General features: G+C 46.9%; 2 protein-coding genes across 7 annotated transcripts; both read right to left on the bottom strand.

Moving 5' to 3' along the window:
• Nucleotides 1-922: 922 nt before the first annotated feature.
• On the bottom strand, nt 923-24,850 carry ST6GALNAC1 (ST6 N-acetylgalactosaminide alpha-2,6-sialyltransferase 1). 6 transcript variants are annotated; one of them, XM_071816416.1, is made up of 10 exons: nt 19,429-24,849; nt 17,949-18,049; nt 13,376-13,520; nt 5,940-6,108; nt 5,570-5,741; nt 5,050-5,188; nt 4,567-4,670; nt 3,895-3,984; nt 2,458-2,557; nt 923-2,076 (listed from the first exon to the last, which is right to left on the bottom strand). In XM_071816416.1, the coding sequence occupies exons 3-10, from the start codon at nt 13,427-13,429 to the stop codon at nt 1,906-1,908; spliced, it is 999 nt and encodes a 332-aa protein (XP_071672517.1). In that variant the 5' UTR covers nt 13,430-13,520; nt 17,949-18,049; nt 19,429-24,849; the 3' UTR covers nt 923-1,905. The 6 variants fall into 6 exon arrangements, with proteins under 6 accessions (XP_071672517.1, XP_071672519.1, XP_071672518.1 ...); XM_071816418.1 differs by having other exon boundaries at nt 21,845-24,849; XM_071816417.1 differs by having other exon boundaries at nt 17,949-22,032; nt 22,123-24,849.
• On the bottom strand, nt 8,387-13,364 carry LOC136109458 (alpha-N-acetylgalactosaminide alpha-2,6-sialyltransferase 1-like). The gene is made up of 2 exons (XM_071816480.1): nt 12,103-13,364; nt 8,387-8,975 (listed from the first exon to the last, which is right to left on the bottom strand). The coding sequence occupies exons 1-2, from the start codon at nt 12,231-12,233 to the stop codon at nt 8,387-8,389; spliced, it is 720 nt and encodes a 239-aa protein (XP_071672581.1). The 5' UTR covers nt 12,234-13,364.
• Nucleotides 24,851-26,251: the final 1,401 nt, after the last annotated feature.

Raw genomic sequence — 26,251 nt, 5'->3', positions numbered from 1 at the left:
GGCCCCTCTTCCCAGTGAGGCCGTTTGCTGCTCAGGACAGATTTCAGGTCTGCTCCAAAGCTCGTGGCTCCCCACAGGTCTGGTGTTCACACGGGGTTACACACGGCATTCCCATACAGCATTCCCAGAGGTATAGCACACCTTTTTAACTCCCTGCTCCCACAGACACTGCGGGGTTTGTACAGGCAGAGCAGCCAACACAAGCTACTCCCTCTTGCAGATAAGCTGAATTCTTCATTTAGATTATGAATGGGGCGGGGGGGGGGGGAGTTTGTCCTTTGCAAACAAGTTTAGTGAGATGAGAAACTGCTCAGCCACTCTGCAGCACAAGGGAAAAGGGACAAAGGACACCAGGTCTGGTAAACCCTGCTGACAATCCATGCTGAAATACCTCCCTTGGAGCCCAGGGGGACCCTGGAGACACTGCTGCCCCAGCAGAAATACTGCACAAAAGGAAAACTGCTCACAGCTGGAGCAGGTCCAGTGAGACCAGTCAGTGTGCAGCTGGGCCCCTGGTCCAGAGCCTGATGAACCCAGGGGGTGCACTGGACCTGCCTGGACACTGCAAGTGGCTTTTCACCTGCACAGTGTCACGAGGGAAACATCCAACCCTTCACGTGTTTGTGTCCAGCATCTGATATCCTTGGAGACATCAGGGACAAGGACAATGCTGGGACAAGGACAAACTCAGGTATTTACTCACTTCCTCAGGGAGGAGTTTGCCCAGCTCTGATCCCCATCCTGACACAGAAAGATGAGCAAGTGGGGACACTAAGGTACATCCACACAAGCTGCAGAGCACCTGCAGATGTAGGAATTCTCATCAACACTCAGACCTGCCCTTTCCTGGTTCCATCAGCTACTATTTCAGCCTTTAAGCAACTGCTTTGGACCCACACTGAAGAGCCACAACTCACGGGGCTGCAATGAAGAATCAGCTTGGCCAAAGTAGTGCCATTTATTTTGTTTGCAAAACCCCTTTCAGAAGGTGAATACGCTGCAGGGGCACTGGCTGCAACTGTGTTCCTCTCCATGCGGTGGGGAACAGGCACTCCAGGCCGCAGCAAGGACAGAGAGCATCCATCCCCGGACATGGAGAGCTCCCCCTACCTCCCCTGGCAAGAGGCAAACACAGCGCTCCTGTCACAGCCCAAGCCCAGCTGAGCAGAGACTTGGCACATCAGGACTGCGACACAACATTCACATGTCCTGCAGCCAGGAGAGCCCCAGAGCAGAAGGCAGCAAATTTGGGGTGCCTGCTGCACCATGGAGAGCATATGCCTGCCCTTGAGGTGCTGATGGTGGTCCTTTGGACACGTCACACTAGGAAGTAGAAGTGAGACTCATCCTCTGTCAAATTAGTCACCTAGAAGTGTCCAGTCCACCCTTTTTTATCTGCAGGGACCAGAGTGAGAGCAGGACTTCCAGGAACAACCCAAGACAGGACTTGTGTGTCCACCTCCATCCCCTGGCTGCAGAAGCAGCTTGCTTAGAAAACACACTCAGCTTCAAGATGGGCACCACTAACAGGGAGGATCCAACCAGAGCAGAAGGAGCATCTCCTTGCAAAGAGAGGAAACCTGGATGAAGATGCAGGACACTGGACCATATGCTACCCAGATCCATTCTGAATTCATCTCTCCTGATACCAGTGCCTACAACCATCCCCAACATAGCCAGGCAGGATAACGTTGTTGGCTTGCTGCATTTTCTTATTGTTCCTCTTCTGGTCTGCAGCATTTGCATATTTGTAGAAACATTGTAAGAGAATAGAAGTACTGAAGGAGGGAAATATCTTCATTGTGATGAAAATGTGTCTGGAAGTCCAGAGCTAACCTTGGCTCCAGAGGTCCTCTCCTGTGCCCAGTTGTTGCAAGTTCCCAGGCAATGGCCTTTGTCACAGAATCAGGATCTCTGGTAAAGCTTCATGATATTCTCATCATGAAGCTTTTTCCACAGCTGCTTCTCTAGGTTGAAGTCATGGTTAGTATAGAAAACCAGACGTTTCCAGTCCTTGTCATAGTAGTGATCTGAGTACTTCTCATGACCCTCTGTGATGTAGCCGTAGGCGCTCACCTGGGAAAGACGGAGGAATCACTGGGGAGAGGTGACAAGGACAGAGGGAGCTCAGTGAAACACACGACACAGTTCTCAAATGGGGAAGCAGCACAGGACACGGATACCAGGCAAGGCTTCTCAAAGTGACCCTGTGTGGGCTTCAGAAGGACCAGACTGGGAACACTGGCTCCACAGAGCCTGCTGGAGGATGGTTCCCAGGCCACAGCAAGCTTCACAACCTCTACGTGAACTATTTTGGGATTGTTTCTCTTCAATCTGCTCCCTCCCCCGTATACCCTCAAGGCAGATTTTAGGCAGGGTTGGGGACACCCCTGCTCTGCCCTGTTACCTTGTTCCCCTTCCAGCCAGCACTGTGTGCAAGAACCACCATACCCTTACCCGGTCACAGAGGTGGAGGGCAGTCAGCAGCAGGAACGCCCCCGTTGTGGGCCTGTACAGCCGCCAGTAGGTCTTTTCCAGAGATTTAGATTTTAGAAACCTGCAGCAGGAGAAAAGAAAGTACAGAGCAGTTGCTGGGTGTGTTGGTTCAAACTGGGCCTGCTTCGTCCCCCTGTGGCCCATATGTGGCATCTCTCCTCCTTGCAGGGGTTTGTGGCCACATGTGTGGGTACCGCTGTGTGCTCAGTAAAGCACAAGCCCAGTTCAGAATGCTCCAACACCTGCACTGCAACCTAAGTCCAGCTTTTCCCCAGCTTTATGGAAACGGAAGGTCTTGAGGCAGGTAGAATAAAGAGGGGTGGATTAAAGGATCTTAGTACATTAAAGCCCACTCTTAAATCTGTTGTCTTTGAAGCTCCCTGGTAGATCCTGCTCCACCCCCGTATTCAAGAGGGAAACAAGACACAGGGAAAGGTGCAGAGGAGTCACAAAACCTGCTAAGAGCTGCAGTGTTTGATGCCAGCAGTTGTTACGAAGGTAGGAGTCCACACCAGGAAAAAATAGCATTCGAGCCCTTGGAAAGGACCCAAATCAGAAGGGAGACAGCAGAACGAGGCAGGAGGTACAAGCCATCTGGCACTGCATTTGCCTTCTCTCAGAGAAGGTACAACACAGCTCTCAAGGACACCAAACGGTAAAGGCAGCCAAAGCAGGACATAACAGGAGCTCTTCTTCCTACATCTCTTCGTCACGTGTGGCCCACAATTGGCAGATCCTACAGCAAGAGTGTCCAGCAGGCTTGTGAAAAGGATCAGAGGGGCAAAGACAAGCAGCCAGGCCAGGTAAATGGGATACTGAAAAAGTGCCTAATATTGTTTTTGAGAGCACAACGGATACCAGTCAGGGCTTCTCAAAGTGACCCTGTGTGGGCTCCAGAAGGACCAGACTGGGAACACTGGCTCCACAGAGCCTGCTGGAGGATGGTTCCCAGGCCACAGCAAGCACAATCTGAGTCAAGAAGGGATTTCAGGAGAGAAAAGCTGTTACGGAGCCTTCCTCCAAGGTGCAAAGCAATGGGGAACAGGAAAGGTTGGTCCTGAACTTCAGTCAACTCTTCTGACACTTCAGCAACACTCCTCCCACATGTAAAGTCACCATTTGTCCTGGGCCTCATTTGGATGCAGAACGCCAAACTGGCCAACAGCTGCTGCTTCTCCAGCTCACAGATGTCGGACATCTATCCACCATTACCATCCTGCTGCAGCACCACAAAGTATTTTAACTGACTGAACCCTGGTGAAGCTTACCTCCAATCTGCTTGTGCGGTTAAACTGCAGTTACAAGGGAGTGGAGCTGCGAGGAAAGAGCCCAGAGACAGAGAGAGATGGTGCTGCCCAGAAAAAATAAGCCTGTTAAAGCACAAAACCCCCAGCTCACCTGTTTTTCATGTATCTGAGGAAATCAGGGTGAACCACCAGGTATTTGTCTGTCGTGAAATCTTTATCAAATTTCTCCCGGGGCCTCGGCCTAAAGACAGGAATTGGGATACTTAGGACAAGCTCCTGTATTTCATCACTGCTGGAAAGCATTGGCCCTGATGCACTTGGTGATAAGAGAAGGACCACAAACAACTGCTAAGTTATTCTGCAGCATTTCCCAGATCATGAGAAAGCCTCCACAAGCCGTGTGCATTGCAGAGGAAGAGATCAGGGAGGAGACAGAACAACAGGAGACAGGAATATCAAAATCATGTGTGTGCATAGACAAGAACTGGTGGAACCAGGCCTTCATCCATGAGCAGGCACCATGCAGGCACAAGACCAGACAACAGCATGTGTTCATCCCTAAGGACCACAAAGCTTTCTCCAAGCTCTAGCCACATGTAATTCAAATCAGCTACTTCTGGGAAGGAGGTGTACTGGTTACAGCAGCACTCAGAGCTGTGAAGGAAATAAGATATTTTTCCAGACAAATCTGCCAGGGGAGGGAGGCTTTACCCTGGCTCTACCCTCACCTGCACCTCAGCAGGGCTGAGCACTGTGGAAAGGAAAAGGGCATAACACAGAGCTCCACCCTGCAGGGTATGGAGGTGAGGCCTGCCTGTCTTACCCGTACTGGTCCAAGAATCCTTTCCTGACATTCTTGTTCAGCAGAAGAGCCTTCAGCCACTCATAGTCTCTAGCTCCCTCCATGAAGTGAATGTATTTGACATTCTAAGAAAACAAATGAGCATTAATGAACAGCACAAAAGAGACTCATCCTTTAAACACAAAATGCAAGCAGGCAGCTAGGCTCAGAGTTTCTCGGACACATCTTCTGTCTGCAGATTTTAACTATCCCACAGAAGCAGAATGGAGATAACATCTGATGTGCAGCTATTTCTACATGCCAACAGGTTGGGGTAGAACTGATGCCACCTGCCCCTGCAAATATTCACTGAGCCAAGCCAGTGCAGGTTACCTCACTACAGGTAATGCTAAAGCATTAGCTCAGCCCCTTTGCTCCTCACACATGGCGAGATGAGAACTGAAGCCCACAGACCAACAGCATCCCATCAAATCTGCACATGCATACAGCATGGACCTGACTTACTTTTCCCTGTGGGACTTTGCTGAACCCTCTGCGTCCCAAGACATATAAAGAGGCCACCACGGAATACGCTGTAAATCCATAAAAGGAGGTTTTTGTTCCCACATCTTTTTCATATCCTTTGGTTAGAGCGCCGCTCACCCTGGCCAAGGAAATCAAACAGAGGAGCAAGATTAGCAGGTGACCACTGAAAACCCTCACATCTGTATTTATAACAGGAAAAGACAGCATCAGTCTGGAGGAAGGGAGAATTAGTCCCATTTTTAGCTACACCTCATGATCTGCAGAAGAGCCCATGCTTTGGAGATGGCTCTTTATGGCTCATCTCTGAACCCAGGCTCTTCCTGTGCATTTAGGAACTTTTCAGTTCCTTTTTGGTTTTTCAGCTCCTCCTGTCATCAGTCATTCTGGCACTTGGGATCCAGTGCAACACTAGAAGAGGTGAAGTTATCCAGCCATAATCATCTGCTAGCCAGACACGGTGCTAGCTGTGTGTATCTTCTCAGAAGGAAGCGTGCCTTACCGGAAGACGTAGTCATGGGAGTCTATCTCCTGGCCCATCCCAGAGTTATTCAATATTCCTCCGTTGCCCACAACGGCACAGCTGATGCACGTTGGCATGCTGCTGTTGCTGTTGGCCAGGAGCAGCTGCTGGTGAGGGTTTGGGGGCAGCAGGGACATGACCTCCTTCACCACTGTGAAGCAAACATGGTGCAGAATTAGTATTGAGAGCCTTTGGGATGGACACAGTGAAACCACCAGAGTTGCCACCAGGAGATCCACCCAGCCTGATGCCTTTGACAGGGAGATGCTGCAAACCTCCACCTACTTGGTATAAGGTTCCTGTTGGGAGTTCGATGGTCCCCCATCCTGACATGCCCTGAGGGACTCACGTGAATAATTCAGCTCCATGAAGCCAAAGGGAGGTGCAAAATGCTCCAGGCGGTCCCATTCACTGTCACTGAAATATCTCTTGTCTGTGAAGAGCGTGATGTTGGGTAGGAAGAGATCTCGCAGCCACTCAGACTTGGCAGCTTTGGCCTTCAGTGATTCAGAGCAGGTCTCGAAAAAACAAAAAGGAAACAATAAGGACTGATTAGCAGGGAGCTGATAAACCTGATGAGTGCAAGTGCTTGTGTATGAGTATTGGGAAGATGTCTAGAAACTCCAGTGGTACATCATCTGTTCCCCTTGGTGTCTCCTTCACCGCGAACATGAGGCACAATCTCAGCACTACATCAATAACTAGCTGGTGGAAAGTCACCCACAAGGATGCCAGAGTGACTCCAGGTCTCTGAGACTTTCCTCTTCAGCACAACAGATCTGCGATGCTCGTGTTTTACTGGCTTTGGAGCTCATTAACTGACTCAAATTAGCATCAGTAATAAGTCCAACCTAAACATATTGAATAAGGCTAGCAGCCCCCATCAGAAACACTCCCTGCAAGGTCATGGCCTCAGAGTGCACACAAGCAAACACACTGAGGAACTTGTTACATGAAAACTGTGTTATCACTCCCCTTAAAGATACGAAAAAACATGCAAACAACTTGTTCAACGTCATAAATGAATCAGAGATAAGCAAGTCGCTGAGAAGGGAATACAAGCCAGGTTATTCTCCCTAACAAGAGGGGTCTCATTGTGGCTGGCAAGAGTTATGCTCTGTGTAAACAGAGAACAAACAACTCCACTGCTTTGGATTTTCCACTGAGTCAATTTGGGCTCTACCTTCTTAGACATCTTCCCCAAATACCTACTGCAATACCTACTGAAAGACAAAACAGGAGATCAAGTGGACTCACATGCCTAGCTCAAATCCCCAGCAATGACCCAACTGCATTGCCAAAGCCTTGCTGTGTGCTCTGTTGAGCTGGGCTCTCTGCTACAGGTGAGGGTGACAATCGAGTCATAGGCTGAGGAGATGGGCCTCATCCCGCCTGTCACAACAGAAGTGCAAAGAGAACAACATTGTGGAGAGTTCCATGTTGGCATCATTGAAGGATATGGATCAATGTGTTGAGACCAGGTTCAACAAGGTCAAGTGCCAGGCCCTGCACTTGGGTCACAACAACCCCATAAACACTACATGCTCAGGGAAGAGCAGCTAGAAAGCTGCCTGGGGGAAAAGGACCTGGGGGTGTTGGTGACAGCAGATAAATATGAGCCAGCATGTGCCCAGGTGGCCAAAAAGGCCACCAACATCCTGGCTTGTACTAGTACTGTTGTGGCCAGCAGGTTCAGAGCAGTGACCGCCCCCTGTGCTGGGCCCTGGGGAGGCCAAACCTCAAATCCTGGGGTCAGTTTTGGCCCCTCACAAGAAAGTCCTTGAGGTGCTGGAGCGAGTTCAGAAAATGGAACAGAGCTGGGGAAGGGGCTGGAGCACAAGTGTGATGGGAGCAGCTGAGGGACCTGGGGGGTTCAGCTGGAGAACAGGAGCTGAGGGGAGACCTTCTGATCTCTGAACTGCCTGAAAGGAGCTTGGAGCCGGGGGGGGGTTGGGCTCTGCTCCCCAGGAACAAGCGCCAGGAGCAGAGGAAACGGCCTCACGTTGCGCCAGGGGAGGCTGAGGTTGGATCTGGGGAACAATTTCTTCCCAAAGGGCTGTGGGGCATTGGAACAGGCTGCCCAGGGCAGTGCTGGAGCCACCATCCCTGAAGGTATTCAAAAAACATGTAGTCATGGCACTCAGGGAGATGGTTTAGTGGTGGACTTGGCAGTATCAGTTTAACAGTTGGAGTCCATGATCTTAAAGGTCCTTTCCAACCTAAACCATTCTGTGATTCTATGATTTCACTTGCAGCACATTTCATGTCCAAAGACAGGGACATTCCCTTCCTGCTCAGCTCAAGCTGTGCTTTGTACTGTCTAAGGCTTGGTACGTCTTGTGCCTCCACAGCTAGACTCGATCCATACCAGAGGAACTAGGGATTGTGTAGGAAATGAAGGAGGCAGGAGTGCTTCTAGTGACTCCCTGTCTGCAGAATTAAGAGACTGGGATTTGGAGCGAGACCCACCATGTGATGTTTGGATCCACATCTTCACTAACGAACCTTCCATGCCCATTTTCTCCTCCTTTCCATACTGAGGAAGGGTTTTTCCCACTGTCTCAACTGTTCTGCAGCCTCAGTTACCGCACACCATGTTCTCAGGTTCCTTCTGTGAACTGTTGTCCCACACTTCCCTGCCAGCTCTTGCTCTGCACTTTTGAGATGGGTTGCATGTTCTCTGCAGCTCAGTGGATGAGAAGATGGGAACATCTGGCAGTCGACATGCAGGATCCTGGTGACCTAACCCCACTGTGTCTACACAGTATCACTGGGCAGGAAGGGTGAGGTACCCTCTCACGTGGCATATGCACCCTTATCCATGTAATTCACCTTCTTTTCTGTCACCGCAGCAGCCTGAGGAATAGGTCTTACAGTTTTCACTGATGCAGGAGGGTCTTTTGGCTTTGTTTGGTCTTTGGATATGTTGTTTTCATGAGTTCCCTCCACCCCAGAAGGTGGTTTTGCTGTTGCCTTCTCCTTGGCTCCCTCCTCCCTGGGAAGTGGCTTCACTATTGTCTCTTCCTTGGCTTCTTCCACCCTTGGGGCTGGTCTCACTGTTGTTTTCTCCTTGTTTCCCTGCACCCTAGGGGCTATCTTGACTGTTGTCTTCTTGACGCCCTCCAAACCAGGGGATGGTTTCACTGCAGTGTTCCCTTTGGCTTCCTCCACCTTGGCAAGTGATTTCATCATTTTCTTCTGCTCCTCCTTTCCATCCCATCTTGGTGTCCTCTCAACCACATCTCGTTTGAGCCTGGTGACATCTTTCCCCAAAGTCACCTTTAAAAAGCCCCTTGAGCTCCCATTACCAGAATGCTTTGAATCCTGTTGTGTTCGGGTGTCCACTTCTGGAGGATCTGGGGCACGCTGGAAAATGCTCAATGGCCTGAATGCAATCAAAGGAAAAACAGACACATCACACACACTTCCCACTTAACACTGGACAAATTCCAGCCCATTTATAGTGCTCTTGACTCTGAGCCTCTCTCTGTGCTTCAGAACAACCACTGTACATGACCACCACACTCTTGCTGTTGCAACTGCCACCGAGTTTCTTCAAGATGCTGTGTGAATTTGAGTTCATTTACAACTTTGTCACCAAAGCACTATTCAAATTCTTGCACCATTCTGTCTATTTATCTCCCCACTATGCAAATCCCAGAGGCTACACGCTCCTCTTCAACACTCTACTCATGAAACATCCACACTGGCAGAACTGCAAAGCGACACAGAACAGCTTTGCCCTGCACTGGGCAGAACCCCAGCAATGTCCCCAGAGCACTGCAGGGGGACAGCTTTGGAGATCCCAAGTTCAGGACACAGCACACAGCATGACAGCAGCCACCTGGCTCTCTTCTTGCCCATCAGAGCCGAGTGCTTCAGCAACAGAACATGAACAGCCCCCAGAATTCAGCAAGGGAAGTCAAATGGGAACTGAAACTCCTTTACAACACATCACTTATCACGCATTTGGGGCCACATGGCACTTTTTCCTCTCCTCCTCCCCCTTAACCAGCTAATGTGGTGGCATTACACAACACGCATCAGGTACACATCTTAAGAAAGGTGCTCTGAAGCTATTAAAATACACTATGAAGCTTAAAAATGTAAAATTTCTGCATTTTCAGCCATCATCTCTAATATTGCAGCTGCTCTGTTGCCCAATTCAGAGGCACAGGCAGGCACAAGGGTATCATAGGAGGATACAGCTGCTAACACAGCAGAGGAGCCACCTGCAACAAGACTGGGTTGAAATCCATAAAAACAAAACAAACAAAAAAACCAAAGGCAAAGTGGTTGGGTTTTGTCCCAAATATTAATTTTTATCTGCACATGGCTGGAGGGTGGAACAAGAAAAAGGTAAAAAATTTCTGCAGCTGAGCTTTCATGTATAGCAAAGCTTTTCAGGGTGAATCAGCGTAATCGTGGCAGTCTGATTTCACACTCACATTCATCCTTTGCATGATACATTTATTTTGGAGAGTTGTGGATTGCTTCCAAGGTGATAAATGAGGGGGGGAAAAAAAAGCACCTGTGCAGATAGCAGGCCATAGATAACAGTTCAGTTTTGCTGAAGCTTCAGAACAGTATGGCATTCATTAAAGTGATTAGGAAATTATCAGCTAAGGAGGCTTTTAAAAATCATTTTGTATCAGATAAATACTGGTACTTTTCCAATGCTATGTCTAAGAAATAGAGGTTGTGGTAAATGGCCTATCAACTCTTCCTCTACCTCTCCTCATAATCATTAGCGAGCCCAGGTTTCCTATCACAGTGTTTCCCATATAAACTTGTGTCACTGTTTACTGACTAACAAGAGGAAAGGTTTTATATATACACTCTAAGAGAAATTTGGTAAGGTAGCTTAGGCAGACCTTAAATCCCCGGATAATTTTCTATTGTATTTTTAAGATGTCATTTAAAATTTTGATATTAAAGGCCAGATAACAAATGAAACAGGACAGTATGACAAACCCGCCCCACTCCAGACTTTCTGTACTTGCTGTCTCGAAGGGCAGATTCCATCCCAGCTCTATTACACTTTAATTTCAAATACTGTGCCAAACATCCAGAGACCAAAATGCAAAATGGAGCACCCTTTACATCCCAAACCTTGGTCCCTGCGGTCAGACCCACATGGCCAGGCACTCGTGCCTACACAGGACCCTGCTCTCCTGAGCAGCATTTTAAATCCAGACAACTGGTCAAAATAACTCATCAAGTTTCAGGCTCCAGAGTCCAGCTGGTAAACAACTGCAGAAGCTCAATGATATTTACTGTCATTTTCCTCTCCATTTACAAAGCCCTAGAACAAATAGAGGGTAAAACCATTAAAATGCTGCTTTATGTATTTTATGTTGCATATAAAGGTACAGAAATAGAACTGACACACAGATAAACACATATAGCCCAGGTGTAGTGGTGTTTTAACTACATACAGCTTATGAGTGGGTGTGTTTTATTACACTTAAGGTGCAAAAATACGGACACTTCCATTATCTGAAACTATCTCAGAATGAAATAGCTTCAAGCAGCTGCAGATGGAGAGCCAGTTCTTGCCCTGCTCTGCCACTGGCAGTCTCTGTGACCATGGACAATGCACTTCCCTTCTTTACACCCTTCCCTTCTCCCCATCTCCCTGTGCAGATTCTGACTTCTCCACATTCCACAGCTGTCCTCAAGGTGCAGTCTCAATCCACTGGAGCTGAGCTAAACTCACGTCACCTCCAGAAGAGACACAGATGTTCCCAGCCTCACCCCTCCTGCCTGTCCCCACAGCATCAACCCCAAGAAGTCCAGCTGAAAATAACCCCACTGAGACAAGACAAAGCAGCTCACGGGGAGAGCTGGGACCATCCGAGGGCTGGTGGGGAGCAGTGCTTCCTACACACAGCACCAACACACAACTAAGCCACGCTTGTAGCAGGAAAGGCTCAGTTAATGCAAGGAATGGTGTTTCCTGCCAGCAACACTGGAAGCATCTTACTACAACCTACACTGCAATTCCCTCCACACCCATTCTTGTAGGATTTACTTGACCATTTATATAAAAAAATAATATATATATTGATTATGTCTGCATGACATTGGTCTCCAAGTATGCAGCATATTTGTATTAGGAACCAGACGTTGAACTCACTATAAATTCAAAGGTACAGCATGTAGTTCAATGCCCAGCAGTGCAGTGTGGACTAGGGCTGAGAGAGGTCCTTCTGGGAGCCACCAAAAAAAGCAAATACTACATAGTGCCAAAGTACAAAAACAGTACTAGCAAAGCACAAGCTTCTTTTTTAAACAGCTACACAAGGAAACACTGCAAACTAGTAATCCAGCAGAAGCAAGTTAGTGACTGTAGATCTTCCAACACCACACTGTGGTTGTACACAACAATGCAAAGTGATTACCTAACTCACAGCAGAAGTGAAAGCTTCAGGGTAAAGCGACATAGAGAAGAACATGAGCAGAAACACTCTATCCAGGCAGCACACTCCACAAGAAAGCAGGTCTCCTACCTGAAAAGCCTTGATCCTGACAATCCAAACAAGGAGCTGAAATTACCAACAAAGACGCACAAGTTTGTTAAAATAACGAGCCAAATCAAAACTTTGGGAACTTTAGGAAGCCTTCTCCTGAAAAACCCCATTGTGAGATGCCCAGGAGCAACAGAGGCTCTGATGCTGCTGCCCAGAGGTGCTTGTCAGGAAGTGCCTTCCAAAGGTGTATTGATCGAGTGGGCAGGTCTCCTCTCCGGATTTCCCCACAAGAACAGCACACCCTCTCTCCCAACAGAACCACACACAGATTCAATTTGTCAGACAAAACAACAGATTTGCACTGTTCCCATCTACCACCCTAAGCTTGCTGCAACACAGAGTGGGGAAAGCACCACCTTTTACTGCAAACAGTGGAAGTTTCCTGTATTTTCCTTCATGAGGCTAGTTGGTTGTAAGACCTGGTACATCACTGGGAACATTTGTGTGAATGATGGAAATAACAGCCATAGTCACAGTCAAATAAATCAGCTTTCACACCACCACCTGCCCAATGGCTCAAGCAAAATTCCAGGCACAACCATAAACAGATCTTTAATTTCTTCTTCATGCAGTACTTGCTTGTAATTCCAATCCAGAAGCAATCCCTGTCCCCAAAAGCTGATGGTTAGATATGCATCCATTTCACCTTGTGATTGCTTTGAAACAAGACAGACTCCTTGCAAATCTACCACAGAAGTTTGTGTTTAAAGGCAGATTAGTGCTTTGGTGAAGCATGAGAAGACACGGCTTAGAGTTTGACAGTCCCCTCCCTCCCTAATCAAGCTGACCTGACTTTAGGGCAACTGGAAAATGATAGCTATGTCAGTTCATCACTAAAAAAGGACAGGGATGGATTTGAGTCTGTGGCTAGTTACAGAATTTAAAAGAACTAGATCACCCTTGTGACTCCCATAGTACAGCACCTTGAAATTCAGTTGATTTCAAGGGAGCATCTAATATATCTGAATTTTTATTACATATAACACCAAAATATGTTTAAATTTCTTGTATCTGTGATTCATGCCATCATGGACAGACAGACAGACAACTGCCTCCTACACTACTGCACTTAGTGGGACCCTGGTCATTTGGGTTTTGTACAATACAACCAGGCTTTGCTAATCAACAGCACCAGTTAAAACAAAACTTCACTAATGCCACGTGCATACAAAATGCTCCAAGGGTCACGAGTCCCTGCTGCAACCCTAGGGGTTTGCACTACACTTGATTTGAGCCATGAGCATATTCAGACCTGGGATACGCTGCTTCTCATTGCTAGGTAGCACTTGACAATCTCTCTTCCCATCTCAAGTTCCACAATCCATATCTCATCCTCTCCTCTTCATGAAAATCAGTCTGTCTGGAGATCTTTGGAAGTGCTGAATACATCTCCCCACCTGCAGAGGGAAAGATTAGCAGAGATGAACACCACAGCCAGAGAAACGCTTACTGTACCAGAGGTAACAGTTTTACATGCTACAGCAAAGGGCTATTTTAACTCATGGGGAGCTGTTAAATATTAACCCTGACAGTTCAAGGGCAGTCTACTACATTGCTTCTTACAACATAGGTTGCTTCTGCACAGCTCTTATAAAAAATTAGGCTCAGATATAAAAAACTTTTGCTGACAACACCACAAATTTCAGAAGCTCGCACTCACATTATCTCTGTGGCCAAGAGCAGATCTGTTCAATTGTAAAGTTCTGTAAGAAGTGTGATTCCTGGGATATACAGGCCCACAGACAAGGAGGCAATAAGTAAAACTGCACCTAACACAGGGGCTGGCAGGCTGGGAAAGGCCACAGCCCAGACGCCAGCCTCCTCTTCCAAACGAGAGTTTCTGCATGTTCCTCTGGCAGACCTACCAGCAACCCCAGGAGATGCTGTTTCTCTCACGTTGCAGATACTCTGAGCCCAGCACTGCTGCTCCATGTTTTCTGTGTCCAGCTAACAATATCAATGTCCAAACCAGAAGTTGTGCTATCCTATACTGCTATTAAAGCAAGACTCCACCTGGGACCATCAAGTGAAGATAGCTATCTGTTTGCCCTTTTCCATCACTAACAATCCATTTAATTCCACATCCGTTCAACTACATCCTTAGTTACATCCTGGATGGATAAAAGGCAGATTTGCCTTTATTTTCTTTTCATAAACAAACTTTATCTCCATTAGATCTTAGGCTGTGTGTGTTGTGGGTGTCAGTGACAGCCTGCGTGTATGTTCTCCAGAGGGCTGCGTATCAAGTCTTGCTTACCTGCCTGTGCCTTTCCGCTTTCCCATGGCTCTGGATGAGGGAAAAGGGCATCACAAGATGTGCTTTAAAGACAGAGTTGTTCTACAAATTGATCAAGTTTCACCATAGGAATAACCTGCATTTTAGTGATGTCCACAACATAGCAAAACCAGTAGTTGACTGTAAGCCTGTGGAATAAAGACCTGCTAATGAAGCTGGGGATGTTTGGACCCATTCACAGTATTACTTGGTGATATAAGAACTGAGCAAGTTGTAACTGAGAAAGAAAAGGAATGATGTTGCCTGCAGCATGTGACTGCTCGGTGGTCATGTCTGTAGGTTAGCAAAGGTTAAGCTAGTACAGGCTTGGTTTGGAGATGTCAGGTTCTTGTTTTCCCCTCCCAGCTCAGCAGTCATTTTCAGAAGCACAGAACTGCAAGAGCAAACTCTGCAGAGCTATTTGTCTTGCTTTCACCAAACAAAACCAACAGCCCAACTCCCAAGCTTGCCTTAATTCCAGACTCACTGGCCATTTTCCAGAAAGACCCTTCTCTTCTGCACCAAACCTTCTGTCAAAAACACTGAACAAGCACCCAGAGACAAACTGCACTTATCAGGGCAAAACTCATAGCTACTGCTGCACTTGCAAGAATACCCACAGTTTTGTCACAGAGCAAAGCCTCAGAACTGCACCAGGAGGTGGGGAACAGCTTAGTGAGCCAACGGGTCTGTGTTCTCCATGGGCTGAAATGCACCAGGAGAGAAAGACAGTGGCCTTTGTGGTAGAACACTAGCACGTGCCTCTTCAAGCGTCCACTCAGCAGAGTTGCAGAGAATGGAAAACTTGACAGTTTTGTTAGAGCTGTTTTGTCATGTTGTTATCAAGCCCCACCCAGCTAATGCCTCAGTAAAGAAATGGTCTTGAATTTATGTTGCAACAGCAGACGATACAGGTCTAAACTGGAATATTTCCTCCCTCTCCCATGCACCAGAGAAAGTCCTTGCATGAAGCAATCACCGGGAGAGGAGGTATAAACTGCTCTGAATTTGGCCATATTACAGCCTCTGGCCACTGGAACTTTAGTTCTTTTTGCACATTCCCATGGCCACAGCTACAGGTGTTAACATCTCTGCTCTGAGTGAAGCAGATCAAGTCTTCCATCATGTTCCTTTTATGCTTCTTGAACCTCTTCACTATTCACCCTATCCTGCTTGAGCTGCACCACCACAATGGCTCCAGGTCCTGGCTCAGATACACAAAGCTGAGAAGACTGATGAGCCACTTCATTTGATAGAATTAAAAAACAAAACAAACTGCTAGCACTAAACACAGAAAAACACACTCCCAGCAGCAATGGCTGGAAACGTCAGCTGGAGTTACAGAGGCTGGAAAGAACCAGGGCTGTTTTATCCAGATGCCTCCCTCCACAGCCTTTTGTCTGTGCCATCCCAGCAGGAAGCCTTGCATATCATCCCACAGCTGACAGAGAGAGACACAAAACTGACACCACTTCAGGGCTGATCTGGGTTGTAGGGTTGGGTTTTTTTTCCCCTTTAAAATCTGTTTGATGGAAAGGAAGCAAATATTCTATTCCTTGACTAGGAATCTCTCAGAGATCTGTTCCGCTAAGGAGCAGGGCAGTACTGCAGACAGGTGAGGAGGTGATTTATTAAACTCATGGCTAGCTGGCCCCAAATCAGAAAAGCAGCCTCTCCAGCTCCTGTCCCTGACAGCTGCCAGGAGCAGGAGCGCTGCAGGACCCTCCGCTACTCCTGAGAAATACAAGAATCACAAAAACCAAATCCCTCTTCACAGCCCTGGCAACAAATGCAGACATATCATCTCAGCACTTGACATCTGGCTGCTAAAATCAGATCCTGTACAGGTACGAATTACAAAATCTCATCTGTAACTGTCTACTAATTTTAGAGCCAGAAGTGATATATTTCTTGCTGAAGGTCTTTCCCATACTCTTCCCACTGATTTAACTCCAGAAATCATTCCTCTTGACATCTGGTAGGACAAATGTGCCATTTGGCATCCTTTGGGGTGAAAAGTGCTACAGGAATGCAAGATGTAAGCCTGCTTCTTGAGTGGTATAAATCATCATGTCCCTGATTTACACTTGGAAAAATGTGGCCTCACAGTGCTGTCCTCTCTGCTCTGGACTGACAGATGCATTGGAGAAAGGCAGTCACAGTTTTAGCTGCAGAAGTAGCACAGTCACAGGGTTCTGTGAGAGGTGAGATGGATTTACTGCTGGAAATCACATGCTGCTCTTCCCTTCTCTCTCTTTTGTCTATTGTCTTCTATTTAACCAATCTTCTGCTTTTTTTAGATACCTAGAGGGTCCTGTGCTACTTATATCCACCCTCCTCCTGTTAATCTAACAGAGGCTTTTGCCAGCCATGGAGAGAAGGTGATTCTTTGTCAGCCCAGTCGCCCAACACCTATCAACCTCATACTGGGATAACCCCAGGCAAGTAATTGCTGAGCAGCAGAGCAGCACATTGTGCTGTTGTGATGGAAATGTGATTTCCTCACACTAAGGAAAAGCATGCTGTTCTCTCCCTGTTCCCTGGGAGCTGCTCAGCATCTGTTCAATTGGGGTTTGTCTCACAGGCCTTAGGTCTCCAAGAAGGAAACTCTTGTTGCAAGTCTCAGCTGGGCCTGAGAGGATCAGCCAGTCTTAGAACACTGTGCAATGACATTATTTATCTCCTGTACTCCTAATGATGGGTGTCACTCTAGTGGAAAGTGTGGTATGGAGAAGCCAGGGAGGACATATACTGTGTCTGCTCCTAGCTCTGCCGCTTGCATCCCCAGCCTTGTGTGCCCATTTTTAGTCATCAAATGAGAATCACAGAATAGTATGGGTTGGAAAGGACCTTTAAAGGCTATCTAGCCCACCACAGGAATAGTCTAAGCTGTGTTGTTAGCAGGAAGATGTCAAATTCAGGTGGTGTCCAGCCCTTGTGCTCATCTCTTCTAGCCTGTCCTTACTGCTCCCCTCTGTAGTGGGCGTTTTGCACTCACTGACACCATCCATTAATCAATAATGAGTTACACTGCAGAGTCACAGCAGCAAAGGCTCGAAGAGACATCTTAAAAGCTCATTTCATGCAGCTCCAGGTTTCAGTGACATCTAAACCAGCCCTGTGACTCCAAGCAGATGGTGGTTGGGGGTTGTCTACCCTTCAGCACTCGGGGGTTTCCTCCCTCTCCATAAGTCATCTCTGCCACTGCGTCATACTCCACTGACTTCTGTCCAGGGCACCGCCTCTGCTCCACCCCACCTTTCAGCTCCGTCAATGTTTGAGTTCATATTTACCCTTTGATAGTCCAATCATAAGTACACAGTTAACTGAAATAATTAACATCTTAAGATTAAATGTACAAAACAATCAAGAGGACACTGAGAGCTCCATAGAAAAACAAAGACTGTCAAAAATGACTATTCTGGTTGTTTAATTACATGTACTATCCTGTGAAATCATATAGTGAAGAGCTCTGAGAATCCAAGAGCAAATAACAAGGTCTTTGGTTTTTAAACATTATGTAATTTATCCTGAAACACTTGCAAATTACCTTACTGCATTTTCTTCAGCTGGTACTGAGAGGCAGTCATTGCTGAGAGGAATATGAGGAGCTCTGCTACAGCACGACACAGTTTTCCAGACAGAAGGTCTCTGAAACAAATACGAGAGCGGTAAAAGGCAGTTAATCACACGAGAATTTAAACAGGATGGTGCCAAAGTCCTCCTTTTGCCCAGAGCTACATGTATATCTTTTTGTTTTCAGCTTCATCTAGACCCTGGTAGCTCCACCACAACATCCTCAGAACCCCAATGGCTGAAGCCACAATTCTCCAGTAGCTCACAAGTCTGAGATGGGCTATTTGTTTTGTCACTGCCAAAGTATTTCACTGTTGTTCACGAGGTTGATCTATTAAAAAAATTTGGATATGTCAAGTGGCCCACAAACACATTAAAATAATGACACTGTTTCATGGATGGAAGCTCAGATCCTTCCTAAAATACAATTTGATTAGAGAGTCAGCTTTATCTCACTTGTAACTCATATATTCATAAAACACATTATCTGTCTTTCTCTTTAAATACGTGGCATTTCACTTGTGGAATTCCATATGCTTTGCTATCTAATCTATGCAGAAAAAAAAACTTCCCATCTTGTCATGTGGTTAATGTTTGGGTTTTATGTTATCCTGTAAAACATTTTACAGCCTAGAGATTGCAATGGAATCATAAGACAGTTTTTCTACAAGGTTTACTGTTCCCTGCAGAACACTGTATTCAGCCAGCCTCTCCCTTCTCTTAATATCAGCATTTGACAAGGTCTGGCATTACAACTTCAAGTAAAACAGAAGGCTGCAGTTCCGTTTACTCATAAATACGTAGCGTACCCTTGACGAAAAAGGCCATTCACTATATATACCCCAAGTGCAGGTTTATCTGCTACAAACTTTGAAGTGCACCACCCGCCTGGAAAGTCAACAGAAATGGTCTCTTACGGTTGCCTGATCTTGTGCTGGGGACTCTGGGTTAGATATGTTCAGTCACAGATACCTGTTCTACCTGCCCGCTCTTCTAACTGCAGCCAAAATGTCAAAATCAAGACAAGCTTAGGTTTGTCTCACAGGCCTTAGATCTCCAAGAAACAAACTCTTGTTGCAAGTCTCAGCTGGGCCTCAGAGGATCAGCCAGTCTGTTTCTAAGAACACTGTGCAATGACATTATTTATCTCCTGTACTCCTCATGATGGGTGTCACTCTAGTGGAAAGTGTGGTATGGAAAGTGTGGAAAATGTGGTAACCAACATTGCCTGCATTTTCCTGCAGTACAAATCCCATCACACTCACGCCTGCAAACCCTCAGTTAAGTTTTTTTAACCTGATTTGACTCAGACCAGAGTACAGGCGATTAAATTTTGTTTAAGCACTGCAACTGGCAAAAAGAATTGATGCACAGAAATGAGCACTGGCAAACAGCAGAACATCCTTACACCATCCCTGACAATGTGCACCAAAACACAACTTTAAATAACATACCTGTTAATACCATCAGCTGGGTGACCTGCGCAGCACACTCTCCACATCCCAGCCACCTCTTTCTCCAAAACTAGTTGCACACATGGCTATTTTGTGCTCACAAAGAAAGAAAAATAACTTAGAACATAAGACAAGCAGCTAGTGCAGCGTCTTGTCCTCTGGTAGATTTGTTTAGAGAGAGAAAGGTTTGTATAAAGGGGGTCTCAGATCAGAGCTCTGCAGTCCCACCACGTGCTGGTGATCCTCTAGGCTGAGGGCACAGAACCCTGCCCATTACCATCATCACATGCTCTCTCACCTTTGGATAACGTGGTGGATCAGTCCTGGGCTCCCATATCCTAACCTTAAGTGTCTGCATGTGTGTGCCCCCCCAGACACCAAAACAGTCACTTTTTCTCAGCTGAGTCAGCCGCTACAACTGCAGAAAGCAGGATAGAGCCCACCATGTTCTGATACAACCAGCAAGAGGGGGTCTGCCTCATCTCCTGCAGAAAAGTGAGCAGGGACATCAACACCATCATCATGGGCTTCTCAGTGTAAATATTACCAAACTGTTGCGCACGATGCCGATCGTTCTTGGGTACAGAATATCCATATACAAACAAGGATAACCCACACCTGCTATTAAGAAACCATATAGCACAAAAGGCTACAGGAGGGGCTGGCACAAAGGAGCCAGAGAGAGCAGGTCATGCTCCCACAGCTCCGTGGGATCCCAAGAGCCAGGCAGTGTCACTCGCAAAGGAGAAAGAATCGGCAATACCCAAACTACATTTTTAATACAGCACTGCTTGAAATAGAAGTCTTCTTGCTCATGCCAAAAGTCAAACTCCACCACTACAAAGTTGATTTAAGTGTGTGGGTGTAAAAATCTCAGCATAACCTGTCCAGAAAAAAGCTGAGGTTTGTGTTTTCTCAGTCTTGTTTCCACTGGTCTTTCTATTGCTAATATGCAGGTAACACCCTCTGTAACTCATAGTAGCTTCATATCGCAGTGGAAAAACAAAGATAGATCATGGAAGAGGATCAGACAACAGTTACCTGAGCTAATCAAAACTGCAGTGCATAAATACACTCAGAGGAATCTTTTAACAAAAAGCCAAACCAAACAGAAAATCTCAGAGATCAACAGGTTCGAGTCTCTCTCCCAGCCACCTTGACTACATGTAGACTCTGTCTTGAAGTATATAGAAACTATAAGCCCTCCATTTTGCAAAAAAGACACAGCTCTAGCCACTAGTACAAACATCAGACACTGGGACGAGCCCAGGCAGTCAGTCATTCCACCTCCTGCAAATCTGTTTCCCCATCCAGTCCCATTTTCAGTGAGTCTCTCTTCCTTCCAAAGGTCAGTGTCATCTCCATAAGCTGCTGGGCTACAACGTTTTTCCTCCAAAATGAAACAGGTGGATTTTCAAATGGTCCTTCCTGACAAGAAAGGACGCACTCCACACAAATGGAATGGAGCTAAAGGGAATTCAGGGTGACTGGAGGGAGCGGAAAGATCCTGTGATTCAACAGGGGATCGCTACCGAGTCCAAGCAGCTTACAATAAAATGAGAAATTAAGGCATGAATCTGCTGCTGTTATTCATGCCAACTCAAAACTTGCTTCACATATGAATCACTGGCATCCTCAAAATAAGGTACTATCTCTTCTGACCTCTGCTTTTCCCCCCCGCAGTTTGTAGCAGCCGGTCTCTGGACCTCGGTTAGTCGCCCCCATGCACGAATCTCAGCAGCTCAGCTCTCAATAAGCCCAGACAGGGCTGCTGCAGGACCATGGGTACCAACAAAAAACCTTCCCAGTGACACAGAGCACAGCGTTATGTGCTCAACCGGGGCCATCACACAAGGGTTTCTCCTTCACAAACTAGCAATGGTCATTGGAGACACCTACTGCCAGCTGACTGGAGTTTTCTGTGCAAAGTTCTCCTGTGCTACCAGAATTTGCGTTATCTGGAAAGTGAAAGAAGCTGATTGCCAGTCCTGTGATGCTGGAAGACACGAAAAATTCCAAGTATATCACCTTTCAGAAGAGTTACTGGATCAATGTGGCCCCTTCACTCTACTACAAACTCAACACTTCCACCACTTCCTTTCCCACCCTCTAATTTCCTTAAAACCAGCATCTTGAGTTAATTTCTACTGCCATTAATAATTAGTAGCAGAACTTCAACAACTGAGTCATAGGCAGTCTGCGAAATCATTTCTCACACCACACAGGCTACTATTCTTTGTTTCCTTTCCAATAAAAGGCTCTAACAGTGTTGACAAGGAAGACAAATTACAGAGGCAATGATCCACAAAGTCCACTCCTTCATAAGGATCGCAGTTACATCTTTAAGAGAGTTATAGAACAATACAACAAAAAAATTACAGAGACATTAGAACAAGGTCACATTAGTCACAAATACCTATTTGAGATCTTATCTGATGCTGTGGCAGGCAAAGAGAGTTCAAACTCAAGTCTTGGCCTCTGGAAAGGCGGTTTCATCAGACGAATGTGTATTCTTTCCCCCTCTCAATAACCACAGACTCTGAAAACATTTTCCTCTAGCAGCTCCTAGCTAGCTCACTGCACTTGACCGAGCCAACAAATACGCTGCAGGTGAAACAAAGCTTAAGTCTTGTGGCTGGGGGATTAAGTGAAGTTTTAAATGAGATTTCTGTTTAGAAAAATTCTGGTTCTCACCTGGAAGAATTGCTCAGAAAATAGGAGTTTTCCCATCTGTCATTATTAGCTAAGATTAGTCCATCTCAGGAATGCTAGATAACAGACGGATCACAACATGCAGGATTCCTGAGACTTGCTAAGAAGAGAGCTGTGCATACTCTTCTTAATTCTCTGTGAAGTAAAACGGTACTTGAGGCCTTCAGTCAGAGCTACACAGGACGCCACTGCTGTTTGTATAAAACAACAGCACCATCCAGCGGGTAAAGAGCATTTGCTTTTCCTCTCCCACCACCTCATGTTTGCCTACATTTATTTACAGAATATACAGTATATGAACTTTCAATTGTGAGCACTTTAGAGTTGCACTTACATTATTAGCCTTGGGTAGGAAAAAGTGAGTTGTTTGGGGAGAGTGGTAAAAAATAGCTCCAAACCCACACTTTGTACTGCCCAGCAGCACTGTCTCTCTCCAGGCACCACCCTTCCTCACACCAAGGCTGCAACCTCTTAACCTGGGCAGGCAAAATTGACCCCAAGGGAGCTAAGGACTCATCATATCTCACCCTTGGGTTTAGCACTGGGAACAACTTCACAGCCAGACACACTGCAGTGAGCCCCCACATCACCACACCAAGAAGGGACGTAAACCCAGCCATGTTCAGCTCAGGTCATGCTGCCAGTTTTGGAAATGCGTTCAGACTCCTTATGATTCACCAGGATTATGTCAGCTGGCTACTTCATCTCTTTCTGTAGTGGCATCCCTAACAAGTTGGCATAACACTTGAAAACAGTCACAATCCCCACAGTAGGTTTCACACTAGCGTCTCACAGGAAACAAAATCAATTATCCCCTTTGAGACAAATGAAGATGAAACACACCATGTAATACTTCTTCTTTGTCAGTTTATTGCTCCCAACTCAATGTAGCAGTTAGGAAATGCAAGCAGTACACAGCATTCCCAACAGCTGACCACACCATGACTCACTCGCTACTTGTACAGATCTCAACGGCAGCGTTCCTGACCTACTTTGGGAATTAAAGTGTTTGAGACAAGGGTTTTTCCCCTTCAGAAAAGGAGAGTCCCAGGGCTATTCCAGAGTCATTGGCTAGGATCCAGAGATTGGATACATTTGATGTCCCTATAGTCATCAGTTACTGCAAACTTCAGAACTGTTTATTTCAGTCTTTAGAGGAAATAAATTTCTCAAAAAATGGATTGTTATCTCCAACATGATTTTTGAATTTGTTTCCCACCATCCTTATGGGAATAAACCTGGTCTATTATAAATTCAGAGACAGTAGATTTAATTCCCTGTTAAATGCATGTAGCCTGGATACAGTGATTAAGAGACATGAGAGACTGCGGGGAAAAACAACAAAAACCAGGAGTATATTCTTTTATTGTTAGGATAACACCAAAGTTGGCCTGGAAACGCCTACTTGTTCTCCTCTGGCAGATATTAATGAGGACTTTTGCCTTTGATTCATTCTGAGAAATGCCCCAGAAGAATTTATTCAAAGTATTTGACAAAGTCTGCAAAAATCCCCTTAACAACACAGAGGATGGAAAAAACAACCCTGTAGGTGCAAGAAGCAGAGGGTTCATGGTGGGTATGGGATGATAATCTTTCCCACCTGTAACTATTCTCACTTCCTTCAAAGGAGAGGACACTGGAAACCCACCTCCTCACTGCACACACACTTGACAAGTTCACTGGCTCAATTCCTCGCACTGTTGGCACATCCATCCACTTTGTCTACGCCGCTAACGTGCTGGTCTAAGTCAAGTTTATGTAACTCACACCAGCTGTAGAGCACAAAACAGATGCTATTGCATCGCAGAGCATAAGATTTACCAATTCTAAAGGCAACCTATGCAAAAAGAGCTTATTTAAAAGATCTGGAGAGAAGGTCTCCAAACCTGAAACCCCTTTCAAAGGCACCTGGAACCAGAGGAGGTGAATTCCACCTTCACCTCCCCCATCCACTAAAGCTCAACTAAATCATTCCAGATTTATCTAAACATGGATCTCTGATGCTCAAAGACTGCCTGAGCTTGAATGAGAAACAAAACACTCAAGAACCCTGGCGATGTGAAACAAAATGTTCTCATTCTCTGATCCACTCAATATTAGATCAAGACAATAACCTACTCCTTATCTGCAGGATCCAGAGTCATAATACAGGATTACAGTAAAGCTTACTTAGTGGAATGTCAGGAATACAGGTAAGAGCATCAGAAAAAACGTGGCTACAACATATCTTGGCAAAGATAAACTGGTCTCGCCAAGGCCAGTGGGGCAGCAGCAGACACTTCCCATGACTTTGGGCACCTAGAGAATGACAGAAGATTCACTTCCCAAGGTGCCAGCACAGGCAGATCCCAAGATCATGACCAGGTGTGGATTTACTAAAGAATATCTTAAACCATGGTCACCTCATCTCCCTACACTCCCACCCCAAAACCACTGAAACGAACGTCCCGACGATTCCGAAGGACTCTGGTTCAGGCCAAACACCCGGTGAGAACCACCAGTGTACCGGCGGGTGCTGCCGAAGGGCCGACAGGGCGGGTCTAACCCCACTAGCCCCACACACAGCATTCCGCCTCACAGCCACCCTCTCCGAGCGGCCAGGAGCGCCGCCATGCACCCACCGCCCAGACCCCCATAGAGAGTCAAGCTCTCTGCACCGACGAGGCGGATTTCGATCCCCTCAGCCGGGCCCCCAGGCTCGGCCGCTACCGCCGCCGCCATCTTAACTGTGAGGCGGGTGAACGGCCCCGCCCCGCGCACGCGCACTGCGTGACAACGCCCCACCCTGCTCCTCCGCCGCCGCTCCTCCCCCCCATACGGGGGCCGGCGAGGGACAACCCAGTCTCGTTCCGCGTTGCTTTACAAATATCAAAAGAGACACGTGTGTCCAATCGCAGGGCCCGGGGCTGGTTGCCATGGCAACGGGCCGCCTCGCCGGGCCCTGCCCGGGACCGCTCGATCACCGGGAGCCGCCGCTCTGGGGCTTTCATCCCCTCGTGTTGCCGAAGCGTGCGCGGCAGCCGTGGGCTGGAGCTGCTCCCGGCCGCGGGAGCGATCCCGGGGGGATCTCACCCCGCAGGGGCTCGCAGGAGCCCGTGCCTCCGTGTTATGTAGGGCCGCAAGAGGCGCCTCAGCGCCAGCGCTGATCCGGAATCCCCCCGCCCGTGTTTGCGTCTCCAGAGCTTGTCTAGGGGAGAAGAGCTTCCCTAATGGCCCTTGCCACGTATCCCCACATAGCCATAGAGCCGCTTCGGTACCCTCCAGCCCCACGCGAGGCTGGCGAGAAGCAGCCGATGTTATTGAAAGGACAATACCCAGAAGGGGAGATCCTGCCATAGCAACCGGAGAAATTTCCGGTATAAATATTGATGAGCCTGGAGGGAAAAGGAAATTAAAAGCTGGCCGGCCAGGTCAGGATGGAGCCCATTGCTGCGGCAGTCTCTGAACGCCACCCCCCGCTGCCGCCCTCAGACCCGTGCAGATGTGTCCAGAGAGTTTTTCATTATGGCCTTGCGACCACACACAGGGAAAATGTTACCTTTTAAAATCCATAGGGTTTACCTCCAGACATCCCTTTGTTTCATGTCTTGGGCACAGGCATCTTTATTTAGTTTAATTTCTTTCTTAAATTTGAGCCGATTAAATGACATGTTTTACCACTGCCCAGTTATCACCAGCATCTTCACATTCCGGTGACACTTCTCGGAGAAGGTGTAGACAGGACAGGTTTAATGCCAGCTGCTCTTCCTTATTCAGCATTGTGATTGCTGGCACAACATGAAGCTGAGGAGTTTGAGGAATTATTAAAGGCTCAAATGCAAAACAAGAAATACAAAAATACTTTGGAAATAAACTCCAAAGCCTGCAAGACAAAGACTAAAAATCACCTACACTTTAACTCCCCTTTGCTTGCTTTCAAGAGGAGCTTTGGAAAAAGATCTTGCTTTCAGATTTGAACAAGGAAGAATCCCCATATACAAGTTTTCTACATTTCTCCCTTTGCACAGCTTGACAAAGGAAATTGTGGACCAGGGACACAGCAATCTAGTGTGAAGTTTCACATTATGAGACTCATTTTCCTATTTAATTCCTTCATGTTGAATAAGAAGAG

This window comes from Patagioenas fasciata, chromosome 18, assembly GCF_037038585.1.
Source record: "Patagioenas fasciata isolate bPatFas1 chromosome 18, bPatFas1.hap1, whole genome shotgun sequence".
In the NCBI taxonomy this organism is placed as follows: Eukaryota; Metazoa; Chordata; class Aves; order Columbiformes; family Columbidae; genus Patagioenas; species Patagioenas fasciata.
Note: the sequence above shows the minus strand (reverse complement) of the source record. Positions and strands in the feature narration are given on the sequence as shown.